At 41.9% G+C, this 17,500-nt stretch overlaps 2 protein-coding genes across 15 annotated transcripts in view; one reads left to right on the top strand and one right to left on the bottom strand.

Annotated features, from left to right (window-relative positions):
- The window catches only part of ndst2a (N-deacetylase/N-sulfotransferase (heparan glucosaminyl) 2a), a 480,630-nt gene extending 476,032 nt beyond the window's left edge, over positions 1-4,598 (top strand). For 10 of the 12 annotated variants that reach the window (XM_068020517.1, XM_068020510.1, XM_068020513.1 and 7 more), the window contains 2 exons: positions 1,629-1,731; positions 3,139-4,597. In XM_068020517.1, the coding sequence (XP_067876618.1) occupies positions 1,629-1,731; positions 3,139-3,264 (229 nt within the window). In that variant the 3' untranslated portion in view covers positions 3,265-4,597. Of the gene's footprint in view, positions 1-1,628; positions 1,732-3,138 lie in introns of all 12 variants that reach the window. The other 2 variants (XM_068020521.1, XM_068020523.1) reach the window with 1 other exon arrangement.
- Positions 4,477-17,500, bottom strand: part of zswim8 (zinc finger, SWIM-type containing 8) — a 158,163-nt gene continuing 145,139 nt past the window's right edge. For all 3 annotated transcript variants that reach the window (XM_068020508.1, XM_068020509.1, XM_068020507.1), the window contains 4 exons: positions 14,289-14,462; positions 11,469-11,591; positions 9,630-9,808; positions 4,477-5,518 (listed from right to left, as the gene is read on the bottom strand). In XM_068020508.1, coding sequence (XP_067876609.1) covers positions 5,312-5,518; positions 9,630-9,808; positions 11,469-11,591; positions 14,289-14,462 — 683 coding nt within the window. In that variant the 3' untranslated portion in view covers positions 4,477-5,311. The remainder of the gene's footprint in view (positions 5,519-9,629; positions 9,809-11,468; positions 11,592-14,288; positions 14,463-17,500) is intronic.

Raw genomic sequence — 17,500 nt, 5'->3', positions numbered from 1 at the left:
TTGGAAAGTTGCACATGTCACTCCACTTTTTAAGAAGGGTGAAAGGGGAAACCAAGGAAATTACAGACCGGTTAGCCTGACATCTGTGGTGGGCAAGTTGCTGGAGTCTATAATCAAGGATAGGGTGACTGAACACCTAGAAAAATTTCAGTTAATCAGGGACAGCCAGCATGGATTCATGACCGGAAGGTCATGCCTGACAAATCTCATTAAATTTTTTGAAGAGGTGACTAAGGTGGTGGACAGGGGAATGTCTATGGATGTTATTTATATGGCCTTCCACAAAGAATTTGATAAAGTCCCACATAAGAGACTGTTAACTAAGGTAGAAGCCCATGGAGTTGAGGGCAAATTATTGACATTGTTAGGAAGTTGGTTGAGTGGTAGGCGACAGAAAGTGAGGATAATGGGTAAGTACTCCGACTGGCAGGATGTGACTAGTGGTGTCCCGCAGGGATCTGTGTTGGGGTCTCAATTATTCACATTATTCATTAATGACTTGGATGATGGCATAGTAAGTCATATATCCAAATTTTCTGATGATACAAAGTTAGGCGGCATTGTAGACAGTCTAGATGATAGCATAAAATTGCAAAGAGATATTGACAGACTAGGTGAGCGGGCAAAACTGTTGCAGATGGATTTCAATGCGGGCAAGTATGAGGTTATCCATTTTGGACCAAAAAAGGATATACCTGGTTGGGACAGGGAAAATGGCAGATGGGGTGGAGTAGCCTTACTGATTAGAAATAATATCACCTCATTGGTGAGGGAGGATATAATGAGGGGAAAGCATCCAGTGGAGACCTTATGGGTGGAATTGAGGAACAGAAAAGGATCTAAAACTGTAATAGCTTTCTAAATGGGAAGAGGTTAAGTACAGTGGATGCCCAAAGAGACTTGGGGGTTCAGGTGGATGGATCTTTAAAATGCCACGAGCAAGTGCAGAAAATAATCAAAAAAGCTAATGGAATGCTCGCCTTTATATCTAGAGGATTGGAGTATGAAGACACAGGTTATGCTGCAGCTGTACAAAAACTTGGTTAGACCCCACTTGGAGTACTGTGAGCAGTTCTGGGCACCACACCTCAGGAAGGATATATTGGCCTTGGAGGGAGTGCAACGTAGGTTTACAAGAATGATACCTGGACTACAGGGGTTAAGTTATGAGGAGAGATTACACAAATTAGGCCTGTTTTCGCTAGAATTTAGAAGGTTAAGGGGTGATCGCGGTCTTCAAGATATTAACAGGAAAAGACAGGCTAGATAAAGATAAACTATTTCCATTGGTTGGAGATTCTAAAACTAGGGGGCATAGTCTAAAAATTAGGACCAGACCATTCAGGAGAGATGTTAGGAAGCACTTCACACAAAGGGTGGTAGAGGTTTGGAACTCTCTCCCATAAACAGCAGTTGAAGTTAGAACAGTTGTTAATTTTAAATCTGAGATAGATAGATTTTTGTTAAGCAAAGATATTAAGGGATATGGGCCAAAGGCAGGTATATGGAGTTAGGCTGCAGATCAGCCATGATCTCATTGATTGGTGGGACAGACTCGAGGGGCTGAATGGCCTACTCCTATTATTATGCCAGCATGATAAAAAAAAACAGCTTTCCATTCATTTCAGGTATGACGACAACAAGAATTTCTGGTGTCAGATGGTAGAAGGCGGCAAATCAAAGTGCTTGGGCAAAAGTAAAGGAAGAAGATATCCAGAGATGGATTCATCAGTGAGTGTTTGTATTTTTAAAGTCTTGCTCACACCCATCGTGCCTGGTGTCAAACTCAACCATGTAAATCTAGGCAGCTTTGGGTTCAGTTCCCCTGCAGCCGCTTGAGTTGTCTGACTAGCTATGGCAACGGGAATGATTCAACCCTGGGGTCATAACCCCTCCTTGCTGCCCATTCACGTGGATGGAGTCTGATGCAGACCAGTGCAGCGTGACTGGATCCTGCCACAGGTGATGCTTATTGGACTAGTGACCATTTCTGGGGAGGGCATAAGAGAAAATATTTTTCAGTGCACATTAAACACAGGTAAACTTCAAAGCATAGTGTCTTTGTAGATTTATAGTGGCTCCAGTAGTCCCAGCCAGAATGGAGATGATTGGGCAGTTTCCCCTGTCAATCACAGCTGGAGGCCTGTCTTTAGAGGACAATGCTGAGGGGAGGAGCAGCCTTAACCAGCCCCAGTTGTTGAGTGAGTTACATCACTGTTGTTCCAGAAAGAAGATTCTTTCTCACAAAATGCACCATGTCTGTTGAATTTGCCTGTCTTTACTCTGCCCATCTGCTGATGAAACCTTTAGCACCTCCAGAATTGACTATTCTTTGCTGGCCAGCTCCCATTTTCCACTCTCCAAAGCTTCATACCTTTGGTATCTGAATAATCTCATCCAGCCCTACAATCCTGCAAAAACTCTGGTCACTGGTGTTTCCTTTCTTCCCCCAATTGGCAGCTGTGCCTTTAACTGTTGAGGTTCTAAACTCTGGAATTCCCTCTGTCTCAAGCCCCCTTCTCAGTGTAATTTCTGCCTGATTACACTCTTTTGTGAAGCACCTCGAGGCATTTTTAATATGTTGGGAGGTGCTATATACAAGTATTTTATACACTATTTAGAATTGATGGCATTTTTAAATAGTGCCAGTAGTAACAAGACGTGGCAGCTGAATAAATTCATAATGGCACCAATTGACATTTTTTGCAAGTTGACCTGTGTTTATGGGCACAGAAAAGGATGTTTGTTGTGCCCTCTCCCCCACTCATGTATGTGGTCACAGTGAAGGTTTGCAGCTCTGGGGAGGATCCTGAGACTGAATATTTCCCCCTGTGTAGCTGATTGGACAACCCAAGGGAGAAAGTGTTCAAGAATTTTGTGTATAACATGCACTTGTCCGTACAGATTATTGACCATCCCTGAGTCTGTGGATCCAGTGTGGCAACCTGCAGGCCATTTAGCTCTGGTCAGTTATTGCTTAGGGAAACAAAGTTGTATTTACAGTACATGATGAAAGTAACAGGAAATGTATTATTTCAATCCTGATTTGTTTTTAACCCCAGGGTGAGTTACATTTACCTCAGTTTGAGGGGGTATCCAAATTTAGCTAACCTATGGCTTTTTTTTTTCATTCCCCAGTCCCGGACATTCCTGAGCAGTTACTACAGGGAGCACAACATTGAACTATCGAAACAGCTAAACAACTTGGGACAGTCACTGCCCAGTTGGCTGAGAGAGGAACTACACCATAGCAGTTGGAGCTGAATGATGGGCATGGTCAGCAGATGCCTTCACTCTTTGGACACTGCTTTCGTGACCTCTCTTCCATTTTACAAACTCCAGCTCATGTGATGTGGGCATCATGTTCAAGGAGGCAGTGCTGGTTGGTGCGATTGTAGGTTCTGGAAGATATGAATCCCATCTGCAAAGGCTTGGTGTTTCAGCTAAAAAGCTCCTTTCCTTTTGGCAAGCCACATCTGTGTAGGCCTTGTACAACCCAGGACCACTCTGAAACGTCCCTCTAGTGAACGGTGGTACATGACAACGTCGGACTTGCCCCAATACTGGAAACTTCCAAGAACCTGCCCTTAATCCTTGTAGTGTTGATGTATATCCTCAAATGTCAAACTGTGGAATGATCGTTACATCAGCTGCTTTTACAATGGTAGTGTCCTATCCACTAAACATTGACATTGTTGGGAATAGTTTCTGCCCTGTCCAGTGTGTTAATGACACTGCTGTAATCCAGGTACTAATCATGTGCATACCAATTAACTACTAAATGTGTATATAGTTCCCTGAGGCAATAATTTTCAGCTGCAGTCCAGAGAAACGGGCATGTCTGCCGCACCAGAACAGGGTCCGTTCCTCGGATAGTTACCTCACTTTGTTCACGATGCCCCACTTCAAAACGTCATTGGAAAATGGCATTTAAAAATGTAAAACTTTAGTTTTAAAAAGAATCAGTGTTGGTGCAAGAATGTCACCTTTCTACTAGAGTACTGTTAAAAGTTACATTTTAAAAGGCAACAGCACCATTTTTAAATGGGCTAAGGTGAGGATTTCAGCTTGTTTCTTCAAGATACAAAGCCCCTTTATCTTTGACTCATTTCACCTCACAGTACGTCTCACTTATTGTCATTCACATTGAATGATGTTATTGGAGAATTTTACTCTCAAGAGGCTGAACATATTTTCTGAGCTGCAACATCCAGTGGATTGTTTTTTTTTTGGTGTAAATTTTGTGGTTGATTGTGATGTACTTTGCAAGGCCTTAAACTCTCCACAGTAGCTGAACAAGTAAATCTATGTATACATTAACAATCCAGCCTAGCAATCAGACAGGTGCCTGAAATTCTCCTTCAACTGTGAAAAGCCAAAAAAATCAATGGCAAGATAATTACCTTCCTTGATCTGTTATCTTCAGTAAATTCAATCTAAGCATCTCCATTCCAAAGCCAAGCATTTAATATAGGGCCTTTACGAGCAGAGTACTGCAGTTTTTTTGTGTACTTTAATCAAAAATAATTGTGTATGTATTCAACACAGCACAGAATGGTTGAATAATAAAGTTTTTTTGTTGTGAACAAAACTACCCACACAAAACATTCATGCAAGTTTTCCTAGCACAGGCAGCATCATTACTACCTGTGCAGCTGTTACAGGGGAGAAAAAAATGTGGACTGCACATTAAAAAGAACAGATCATTAAAATATTAACATTACATGAGGAAGACAAACACAGGGTTGGTCAGTGCAGTAACCTACATAAGTTGATTTGTAACACTGAAAAATGTGTCAAAGCTTTACCTATCCCAGTACTCAGTGTCCCTGGAATCTGAATATATAATTCTTTTAAACAATTGAAAACTTTTTAAGTATGAAAAAACATTAATATTGAAGAAACAAAGGCCAAAAAAAAAGAGAAACCCAGATAAATAAAAAACCACAATCTATACAGGGTGGCTGTGGTATTTGGATCTTTCCAGAACAGCCACTGTGAACTGAACCTGCCCATTTACCCAGTCATACTGTATCTTGCAGCACACAATTTTTTTTCTTTATAAACACACAGTTAAAGACATGTACATGAATAATAACTACCTCATACAAAAGTTTTTTGAGGGGAGGGTTGAAGAGGTGCTCATGAAATCTGGCGAAAATTCACAAGACCAACAAAAAAAAAATGAACCTATTGTGGCTTCCTAACATTTAAAACCTTATGTTTCAAGGAGGAATGTAGCAGTAAAGAGTACACGATCAGTGGTGTAAAAAGGGGAGGGGGAAATATTGAACCTAAATCAGCACAAACATCAAGGAGAAAAGGTCGCCATTTCCAATGAGATTCTTTGCCACAAGTCCTTAGTTTGACCCTTTGCACGTTTTAAATTCTGAAGTATTTCGTTGAACTGCATCATTCCAACTGGCGTTAAGCAGAAAGCACTGCGTGCACTACGGATGATGTTTACAAAATCATCATAATCTGCGGGAGCAATGTGGTACAACCTGTACTGGATGCACTGTGAAGAGATGTAATAGGCACAGGGTTTTAAAAAAAAAGAACATCCACAGGCAGCACAAAATACAAAGCTTCTGTTTAAAAATACCACCAGGCAGTGAATAGACTTTCTGGAAAGCAGGTATTGTACCTGTACTAATGCTCTTTCAAGGTGCTATCCAGTTTGTCTGACTCTTTCCCCGAAACCCTTCAAAATTTTCCACTCCAACTATTAATCAATTCCCTTTTGAAAGTTACTACTGAATCTGCTCGTCGCGTTCCAGATCATAATGCACAACCTAACATTTCTGCTCCTTTTACCAATCACCTTAAATCTGTGTCCTCTGAATCATCCAGAGTAGGATTAAAATAACCAGTCATTTTATGTATTAAAAGTAGACTGTATTAGTCTCTATGGCTAAAGACAATACATATAAGAAACCAGAATAGGTCTCCTAGTCTACTCCACCCTCCCACCCTCTACGGTTGAACACGGTCTATAACAAACCTATTCTCACTCCGTACAGTTCAGGGTAGCCACTGGAAAAAGAACAAGTAAAACAGCATGATATCATAGCTACTACAGAAACATGGCTTAAGGAAGGACAGGAATGGCAGCTCAATGTTTTCAGACACAATAGGGAGGGGGAGTGGCAATTTTAGTCAAAGAAACAATTACAGCTCTGAGGAGGGACGATATGTTTGAAGGATCCTCAAATGAGGTTATATGGATTGAGCTAGTGTCACACCGGGCTGTACTATAGACCCCAGTCAGAGGGAGATCAAACAATAAATATGTAGGCAAATCTCTCAAAAATGCAACAACAATAGGGCAGTAACAGTAGAGGATTTTAACTACCCCAATATTAACTGGGATAGTTTTGGTGTGAAAGGGTTTGAGGGAGCAGAATTCTTGAGGTGCATTCAGGAGAACGTTTTTGCCCAGTATGTAGCAAGTCCATCAAAAGAGGATGCAGTTTTGGATTTAGTTTTAGGAAATGAAGCTGGGCAGGTGAAAGGAGTGGCATTTTGGTGGTAGTGATCATAATTCAGTTACTTTTAACATAATTATGGAAAAGGACAGAGATAGAACAGCACTTAAAATTCTCAATTGGGGCAAGGCCAATTTTACTAAACTGAGGAATGATTTAGCAAAAGTGGACTGGAAACAGCTACTTGAAGCTAAATCAGTATCAAAACAGTGGGAGGCATTCAAAGGGGAGAGGGGAGATTCACAGGGTTCAGAGTAAACATGTTCCCACAAAGTGAAAGGATGGGATGGCCAAATCTAGAGCCCCTTGGATGTCAAAGAGCTTACAGGGTAAGATAAGGCAGAAAAGGAAAGCTTATATCCGACACTGAGAACTCAATACTACAGAGAGCTGACAGGAGTATAGAAAGTGGAGGGGATGAAAGGAAATTAGAAAAACAAAGAGAGGGCATGAAAAAATATTTGCAAGCAAAGTCAAGGTGATTCCAAAGATGTTTCATCAATACATTAAGAGTAAGAGGATAACTAAGGAACGAGTAGGGTCCATAAAAGACCAAAAAGGTAACCTACGTAGGGGCGGATGATGTTGGTATGGTTCTTAATGAATATTTTGCGTCTGTCCTCACAAAAGTGGACAATGCAGATATCATCGTTAAGGAGGAGGGGTGTGACGTATTAATGGTATTAGCATCCTTGAAAATGGATAAATCACCAGGGCCAGATGCAATGTACCCCAGGCTGTTAAAAGAAGCCAGGGAGGAAATAACGGATGCTCTGACCATTTTCCAGTCCTCACTGGATACAGGTGTGGTGCCAGAGGATTGGAGAACTGCTAACGTTATACCTTTGTTTAAAAGGGGAGTGAGGGATAGACCGAATAATTACAGATCAGTCAGTCTAGCCTCAGTAGTGGGCAAATTATTGGAATCAATTCTGAGAGACAGGATAAACGGTCACTTAGAAGGGCATAGGTTAATCAAGGATAGTCAGCGTGGATTTGTCAAGCGAAGGTCGTGTCTGACCAACTTGATCAAATTTTTTGAAGTAACAGAATTGATGAGGGTAGTGTAGTTGATGTGATCTACATGGATTTTAGCAAGGCCCCACATGGCAGACTGATCCAAAACAAATAAAAGCCCATGGGATCCAGGGAAATGCAGCAAGCTGGAGACAAAATTGGCTCAGTGGCAGGAAACAAAGGGTAATTGTTGGGTGTTTTTGCGACTGGAGGGCTGAGTACTGGGTCCCCTGATTTTTGTGGCATATATTAATGATTTGGATGTAAATTTAGGGGGCATGATTAAGACGTTTGCAGACGACACAAAAATTGGCCGATTGGTTGACAGCAAGGAGGATAGCTGTGGACTGGTCAGGTGGGCAGAAAAGTGGCAAATGGAATTCAACTCGGAGAAGCGTGAGGTGATGCATTTGGGGAAGTCAAACTAGACAAAGGAATACACGATTAATGAGAGAATACTGAGAGGTGTAGAGGAAGTGAGGGACCTTGGAGTGAATGTACACAGATGTCAGAAGGTAGCAGGATAGGTCAATAAGGTGGTTAAGAAGGCATACGGAATCCTTTCCTTTATTAGCCGAGGTATAGAATATAAGAGCAGGGAGGTTATGCTGGAACTGTATAAATCATTGGTTAGGCCACAACTTGAGTACTGTGTGCAGTTCTGGTCACCTCATTACAGAAAGGATGTAAATGCACTAGAGGGGGTACAGAGGAGGTTGCCAGGACTGGAAAAATGTAGCGATGAGTAAAGATTGGATCGGCTGGGATTGTTTTCCTTGGAACAGAGGAGGCCAAGGGGAGATCTGATTGAAATATACAAAATTGTGAGGGGTCTGGATAGAGTGGCTGAGAAGGGCTTATTTACCTTAGCAGAGAGGTCAGTGACTAGGGAGCACAGATTTAAAGTGATTGGTAGAAAGATTAGAGGGGGGCATGTGGAAAACTTTTTTTCATCCAGGGGGTTGTAGAGGTCTGGAACTCACTGCCTGAAAGGGTAGTTGAGGCAGAAACCCTCAACTCATTCAAAAGGTGTCTGGATATGCACCTCAAACATTGTGACCTGTAGAGCTACAGACCCAATGCTGGAAGGTGAGATCAGACTCAGTAGCTCATTTTTCGGCTGGCGCAGACACAATAGGCCAAGTGGCCTCTTTCTGTGCTGTAAACTTTCTATCATTCAAAGAGGAACACTGACCAGGTGAGACGGATTCCCTTTTTAAGAGCACTTTGCTCATTTTTCCCCATAAGCACTGAAAACCAGTATCTGTGTCTGCAATGTAACTAAGGGGGTGCTATTCACCATAATCACTGGTGCCAGTAACAGACGGAATCCTTCATTTATGTAGCATGGGATTCCAGAGACTGTTCTGGAGTTCCTGCTTTTCAGGGCTAAGTGAGTGAGTCGTATAGACTGGTTTTACAGTTTATACACAAGTACAGAAACAGCACAGGACACCGAGAACTTCAATTCCTGTGCAATCTCAACTGCTTGTAGGTGATTATATTTTAATGTGTAAGTCAACTCAAGTTCACAATTACTCATCATTAACACTTCCCCCATTGCACTTTGTTGCTAACTCCCTTGTTTGTTAAAGAACCTCTGATTCAACAAGCAATGCCATGGCGTAATTGGTATCTCATATGTTTTAAGAACTCATATCTGTGCCCACTTACCATCTACAAAACCCTCGGCCATCACGATTTTTTGCCAGACTTTTATATCCGCTTTTTCCATTATCAGTGACTATGTCCACATTTATAACAGAACTGCCTCTGTAAACTGGCCATGCTATAAATACACGTGCCTGCCATTGCTGAGACTGCAGAGTCTCAACTTTGCATCTCCACAGCAGAGAAACTCTTAACACTCCAACCAATTTGACTTCCTGACTTCCCAAGCAACTTCAACATTTTGCTATTTAACTATAAATAACAAAGTTCCCAGTATATAATAAAAATTAGGACTTTAAAATGGTGACTGCATGCCCTGGTCCCAAAAAAAATATAACCCCACCTCACCTGAAGACTACACTTGGTCTTAACTCCCCAGGTACAAAATTGTAGCAGTTCAGCGAGTAAAATACATCTTCATTCATAAAAGGTTACTCATTTGGTTAGGTTTACCTGCATATATGCTTGCTGACACCTCTGAACAAGTTGGTGGAATGCAGGGGTTCGAAGATGAGCATGTACATGGGCAGGATTAAGGCGTTGCAGGGCCTCCATGATTATCTCCTGCAGTACAAATGGACTCAGTACTCCTTTGGCTGCGCCCATGCAGAACTGATAGACATAGTTCACACCTGGTGACACAAGGGACAAAAGAACATGCCTCAAAATTCTCAACTGGCAGCACCAAGCACTCCCTAGTTTGGGAAAAGAAAAGTTAACATGGCAGCCAGCTGCTAGACAGTCACAAGAAATGTTCTGCAGCATTTACTGACACAGCAACTTTCCAATAGAAGTGAAGATCATCTGTTATATACCAAACTGTCAGGACTATGTGCTAAACTAATCTATGGGATAAAGCAAAAGAAACACACTTTTATTTTAAAAAGGTCATCTTTATTTAACGTAATGGAACCTACAGGATAATGGCACATCTGCAAAATAAATTTATCAGATAATTCCAGTGAAAAGTCTCCCATTTTCCTGTCACTCGAGTGTTGATTTGCTTCGCAGAAATCGCAGTTGGAACCACTTACCCAAGATTGTTTTTCAAACTACTTTGTCACTGAGGATTCTATTTTCCACTGCTTCTTCTTGGGAGGGCCGCCTCCAAACCTGCACCCATGTGACTCTATAACCAGTTAGAATCTTGGACTTATACAGCACAGGAGGCCCATAGTGCATGAAAGACCTTTCCAATTAGTCCCACTCCCCTCTCTTCCCCCCCCCCCATAGCCCTGCATATTTCTCCTTTGTCGTTCAGGCGCGTGAGGTAGCTCAGTATAGGAGACACTACACTTTTCCCACCATGTGACAAAATCAGTAACCTCTGTTAAAGCCCTTCCTGCAATCCCAAGCCAAGTGACAAATTCAGTGTGGGGGAAACGGGCAAATGGTACCCAACCCACTCATTACAACGGCAGCCTACAGAAGATGCCTAGGGGTGAACAGACAGGTTGAGGGGACTGGGGCCAAGCACTGGGAATGCAGAGAGAAGTGAGTTGAATTTACCCAGTGCTATAGATCGTCAGGGTGGCAAAACCCAACATGTGGGCAAAGTTGATTGTGTAGAGGGTCAGGTCGAAGACAGTGAGCGGAACGATCCACAATCTTGCATTAACAAACCTCCATTATAACCATCACAGTCCCAACAAATCATTCTAGTTGCTAAATATATGAACAGAGCCTGGGAATTATTTTTAAATGCATGCCAGATGTGAAGGCTATCACTCAGTGTATTTATACCACACAAAGTTAGGCTTTGAGCAATTAGTACAATCCTATTATCTTTTTTACTGACACTGGATTAACTAGTATGACTCTGTTTATGTCAAATGTGTAAATGTTCAGTTTGGCTCAGCTGGTACTACTTATGCCTCAGTCATAAGGTCGTGGGTCCTGGTCCTGAGCACTTTATCAAGGCTGACATTTCAGTGCAGAACTGAGGGGAGTTCTGCTTTGTCACAAGTGCCCACTTTCAGATGAGGCTTTAAAATGTCTAAGATGACAGCAAACAGCTGAGACGTCTGCCCTCTCATGGATTTGGAAGTCCCCTCACCAATTTATTTTTTATAGCGAGGAGAATGGTGTTCTTCTGGTGTCCTTGACCAACATTCAACCCCAAAACCAGCAAAATAGATTAACTGGCCATTCATTTCATTGCACCGAATGAGTTAATATTAATTTTATGCTTTTGTACCTTGAGCCCCAGGCCCTGTAGTTGCTTGTTCAGCTTTTGTATTTTCCAAATTACATCACGTGTCAGGTCGGATTTGTTTCAAAGATTCTCCTTACCCAACCTTGTCGCTAATCCTAAAAGCCACTTCACATCCTCTGTGTATGGTGGGCTCCTAGAGAAGTAATTGTTTGGGTGATCATTATGAGCTCTTCTGCCAAGCATTTCCAAAGCCAGCATTCCTGTAAAGAACAAACACAGCTTCAGAACCAGCATCATACGAGAAAACATTTTTTTTCTTTGCATTAGAGGAAAATAAATGTTAAAACGGTAACTGCGTGAAAAGCTCAAGTAAAAACAGGAATTAATTCACAATGAGGTACAATCTTACTGTCAAATATGAGGTTGTGACAAAGACTGTGACCATCGAGGCCATCAGCACTGGTGACCAGTTCACAAGCATAGCGCACGCTAACATTCCACCGGATTAGCCCGATCTACAGCAACAGAGTCCAAAGGATTGCGTCTGATCACATGCACACCTGGAATCTAGCCCACTTCTACATGGGTTAATATTTACAAAGTATTTACAGCACAGAAACAGGCTACTTGGCCCAAATGGTCCATGCTCAACACGAGCCTCTTCCACCCCTCTTCATCTCACCCTATCTGTATACCCTTCTTTTCCTCTCTCCCTCATGGGCTTATCTAGCTGCCCTATAAACACATCAATGTTATTTGCATCAACTACTCTATGCGGTCGTGAGTTCCACATTCTCACCACTCTTTGGTTAAAGAATTTTCTCCTGAAATCCCTATTGGATTTTAGTGAATATCTGATATTTACAGCCCCTTGTTTTGGTCTAACACACAAGTGGAAACTACTTCTCTTCGTCTACCCCATCAAACTCTTTCATAATCTTGAAGGTCGCCAGTTTATCCGATACACATATCAAGGTTCGGGAGGATTAGAAAGGGCTGTTTTTCGTATTGCTGCCTCACTGGAGAATTAGCACAGCAAGATCTGTTAGTATCTGAACGTTAATAAGGACATTAACTTCAACTTTGTATAGGAGACTCTGGAGTAGACCTAAGCAAAGCCACAAAGACAAAAGTTTGGACAATTCTGATCTTATGGTATTGTTGTGGAAGGTTACACACACCTGACGTTAACAATAATGTGAAAACTTTATACAAGTTCCTCGTGTCTTCAAATTTGAAAACTATCGAAACATGGAGCCATCATTTAAAAGACAAAGGCCAGGATTTTGCAGTCAGTGGCAAAAGAACAGTCCCAGCCATTCATTACACTTATGATTGACCACACATTCTGTGGGCTTTTGCTATGGAAAATGCAGTAATTCGAAATCCAAAATAGCCCAATGCTCTCTACAGGAGATCTGGGAGCTATGTGAGCAGGGCAGTCAATGATGGGTCTCCTTGACCAATCATAAATCAGATTGAAAAACTGTTAATGAGCGGCAGAGTCCAAACCAGAAGTATTAGTTATAATATTTAATTCAATGTCAAATCATCTACAGTAAGTAAAAGAGAGGGAATAAAAGATGGGATTGAGAGAGCGATAAAAGTAGAATTTAAAAAAAATTTCCAAATCTGAAGGAATGAGTCATCGCACTTACAAAAGTTAATTTTCCGGGCCAGAGAAGCTGTTCAGTAGTAATTAACACATCACACTGTTAAAAATCCACTTGCAGTAGAATGGTCAAGTCCTAACTTTTGCTGGTGAACTACTGGGTAAATGCAGCAACCTCACCAGTTCCAGGTGTTTTAATGCTGAGTCTCCTGGTGCGATACTGTTGTAGTGCAGCTTCTGGAGGAGCAAGGCAATCCCGATTTCCACGTTTAACTCTGCATGCGTGGTTGCTGGAAGTTGCTGTCTAATTTACTCTTTAATATCAGTGAATGCCAATAGCCTCACTGTTATTTTTACCATAAAATCAAGGCTCAAGTCTTTCCTTTAATAATCATAAAATGGTTACAGCACAGGAGGTGGCCATTCAGCCCATCATTTCTGTGCCAGCTCTCTGGAAGAGAAACTCAGTTAGTCCCACTCCCCTGCCCTTTCCCTGCAGTCCTGCAAATTATCCAACTGAAAGCCCTGATTGAATCTGCCTCCACTACACTCCTAGGTAATGTATTCCAGATCCAAAACACTCACTACGTAAACAGGTTTTTCCTCATGTCGCTGTTGTTTCTTTTGCCAATCACCTTAAATTGTTGTCCTCTGGTTCTCGACCCTTCTGCCAATAGAAACTGTTTCCCTCTATCTACTCTACTATCTAGACCCTTCATGATTTTGAACACCTCCATAAAATCTCTCAACTTTCTCTTCTCAAAAGAGAACAACCCCAGCTAATGGAATACATCTTTGATAATCACATCCTTTGCACCATCTGAGCTTTGCAAAAAAAAAAAACACTTGAACTGGTTCAAGTGTCGGTCAAAATAGTCCTCCCTCCTTTTTAATTATTTTGACTTCTTCCGGTCTCTAGCCCAAGCACCTTTATTTGGCAAGCTCTAGGTAGGCAATGTAACTCACAGACCTCTGCTATTCAAATAGTGTGTTAACCTTTCTTTCAAGGGGTTGGATTAAGGAAGTCTTGACGCAATTATATAGGGCTTTGGTGAGACTCCACCTATGTGCGGTTTTGGTTTCCTTAGGGGTGCAACAAAGGTTCACCAGATTGATTCCCAAGATGACAGGGCTGTCCTATGAGAAGAGATTGAGTGGTGTCATGGCCAATATTCATCCCTCAATCAACATCACTAAAGACAGATTACCTGGTCATTTTCACATTGCTGTTTAGCTGCTGCGTTTCCTACATTACAACTGTGACTACACTTCACTGGCTGTAAAACGCACTGGAGAAAAGCCAGTCTTCTACTCGTAATGAAGGATTATTTGAATGTACACTTACCAACCCTGTAAGCTGAATGCAGGTAGTGCAGTCCTTGAGGGCTGACAGGTTGAGAGTGCTGTTCATCTTCTGTCGGAAAAGTTGGGGCTACTATCGAGGGACCTTGCGTTGTTAAGGTCGGCATTGATGCTCCTTGAACAGCCTGGAAAGTGGTTCCAGCCTGCACACTGGCAACTGGAGATAGAGAGAGAGAGAGAGACCCAACATTAGCCATTATATTCAGCATATAACCTCGTATAACTCTAAAATATGGGGCTAAAATTGCAGTCAGATACAGTGCAACACATGCATTTCTCAGTTCATGTGTTCATAACGATTACAAATAGCAATTAGCATCTGAATAATTAAGTTACTAAAAGGACAGATGTCCTACTCTTTCCAAGCAATTGTTAGATATGATCAGTCTTCAGCTTCAAGAAAAGTGGGGTAGAGTTTTCACTTTGGGCGCCTTCAGGAAATTGCATCCAAAATGCACCGATTCAGTCAGGCTTCAGATTTCTGCTAAAATTCATTTATATAATCACAAAAGAAAAATCTTCAATAACCAGTGCAATCGGGCAGCATAATAGAACGTACCTGATTCTTTCCATCAAAACGCATTCCTTTATGTATTTAGGAGTGGCAACCTGGTGCAGTTTTATTAATAAAGCTGAAAATGAGTTTATCACCAAAACTAAACATTCTTAACGGTGACGTCTGGTCCTTTCCTGTGAATAACCTGATTTAAAAATCACTGAAAAAAGCTATACTGAACCAGTTAATTGTTTCATTGATGTACATTCTGAGTAAATCAAATATTTTTTGATAGGAAATAGTTCTTACAACCTGCCCCCTACTGCCTGGGTGTCTAAAAAACCGTGCGCAATTTGATTAGCCTTCCTGACCCAGCATATTCGACAGAATCTCACAGATTCAACCTGGGAGTGTGGCCAGTTTTGGGGACAGTGCCTAATTTGGGTGAATTGAACTGTGCAAAAGCTCACGGAAAACATGAACACAAGCGATTTGGCTGTAGCACACGGTTAAAATTCCCCAACCCGTTTGCACTGGTTTGGCTGATTTCGCCCTATTGTGATGATATAACCATTGGAAACTCGACCCCAGTGAGTTTGTAAACCTCTTCACCTACGCGAACTGATTCTGCAGAAAGTTTCCAATTTTCTTTTAAAGGCAATGATAATTTCATTTGTTACTGGCATGTCCAGCTAAACGACGTCACCGAAACCGGGAGTTGCAGTGTCTTTAGTTTAGCCTAAGTTTGATAAAGAAAGAGTTATAACTGTGTAATGTTGAACAGCAATGGTGCAATTTAGGGCAAGGGCATTGGAGAAACCACATCTAGTGTACTGTGTACAATTTTGGTCTCCTTATTTAAGGAGGGATATACTTGCAATAGAGGCAGGGCAAAGAAGGTTCACTAGGTTGATTCCTGGGATGAAGGGGTTACCTTATGAGGAAAGATTGAACAGGTTGGGCCTATTTTTATCAGGGTTTTGAAGAATGAGAAATGATTTTATAGAAACATACAAGATTCTGAGACGCTGACAGGATGTTTTCCCTTATGGGGGAAATCTAGAACTCGGGGCATATTTTCAGAATAAGGGGTTGCCAGTTTAAGGCAGTGACGAGGAGGAATTTCTTCTCTCAGAGGGTCATGAATCATTCGAATTCTTTACCTCAGAGAGCTGTTGAGGCCGAGTCAGAGTATATTCAAAGTTGAGATAGACAGGTTTGAACTACAGTGGAGGTAAGGGTCTTGGGAAACTGGCAGGAGAGTGGAATTGAGGCCAAGGTTAGATCAGCCATGAGCTTATTGAATTGCAGAGCAGGGTCGAGGGGCCGAGTGGCCTACTCCTGCTCCTAATTCGTATGTTCCCCTGTAAGTTCTCACTACCAATTCTTCTCCCAATTGGAATGCTCTTAAAAATCTGCACGGCTTTTATTAAGTGGTGCTGTAGAAACAAAGCAAACACACTGATTCTGTACTGTTCACGATATTGGGGTAGCAGTATTTAAAGAGAGACTTGCCTACAGTGCTTTTAACTATTAGCCCTGGACAGGGGTTAGTGGAGATATTACTTTAAAAGCCAGAATGGAGCTGCCTGTTCCTCAGCTGGATATTGGTAAAGTGAATGATCCTCAGGGACTTTGTTCTAACTTACCTGTGCAAAACAGTTAATATAAAGATTATGACTATATTGCTACTGGAATATTTATCTGTAGATTTAGGCTGTGATTATGCTTTCACTCAGTCACTATCAGTGACTTATAAATGGTTCTATTTTATATAAAGCACTGGGCTTCAAACCCCACTGTGGGGGGGAGAAAAGAGGTGAGCATTCATATCCTTCTGCTCACAGTCATACACAGAGCTTGGCTCCCGACCCCAAGTTGCAAACATATTGGGAGCTTGGGTGAGACGATGCAAACATTTAAATCTGTTGCAGTATATTGCGTGCTCTGGATAATCTAGGGATGCCCAGTAGCACTCGTTAAGTTCGGCTCCGCGACACAGGGGTTTGTCCTCCCGCAGCCTCTTGCCACGGTTGGGGTCGAACGAGTTATTCCGCTGAATCCCAGAGCCAAACCATACCCAGCTCCTGGGTTACACTGCCACATTGGGCGGCACAGTGCTGCAGTGGTTAGCACCGCAACCTCACAGCTCCAGCGACCCGGGTTCAGTTCTGGGTACTGCCTGTGTGGAGTTTGCAAGTTCTCCCTGTGTCTGCGTGGGTTTTCACCGGGTGCTCCGGTTTCCTCCCACCACCAAAAGACTTGCAGGTTGATAGGTAAATTGGTCATTATAAAGTTTCCCTAGTATAGGTAGGTGGTAGGGGAATATAGGGACAGGTGGGGATGTGGTAGGAATATGGGATTAGTGTAGGATTAGTATAAATGGGTGGTTGATGGTCGGCACAGACTCGGTGGGCCGAAGGGCCTATTTCAGTGCTGTATCTCTAAATAAAATTAAAATAAAATTTCCTTACAGTGCTGCAGAGCACAATCCATTCTGCAGCACTGTGTAAATGTATAACTGCTGCCCCCAGATTATAGAAAGGACAGATAATAAAGACGCACATCCTAATAAAAAGCTGATTTTTTTTTTTACAATGACAGCAGATAAAGGGGTCATTTCCCACCTCCCAATTTTCAATTATATTGCTTTTTGCCTACAACTTGCATTTATATAGCACCTTTAATGTAGTAAAACA

The sequence above is a fragment of the Heterodontus francisci genome, chromosome 42 (assembly GCF_036365525.1).
Source record: "Heterodontus francisci isolate sHetFra1 chromosome 42, sHetFra1.hap1, whole genome shotgun sequence".
NCBI lineage: Eukaryota > Metazoa > Chordata > Chondrichthyes > Heterodontiformes > Heterodontidae > Heterodontus > Heterodontus francisci.
This window is presented reverse-complemented; position numbering and strand designations above follow the sequence as displayed.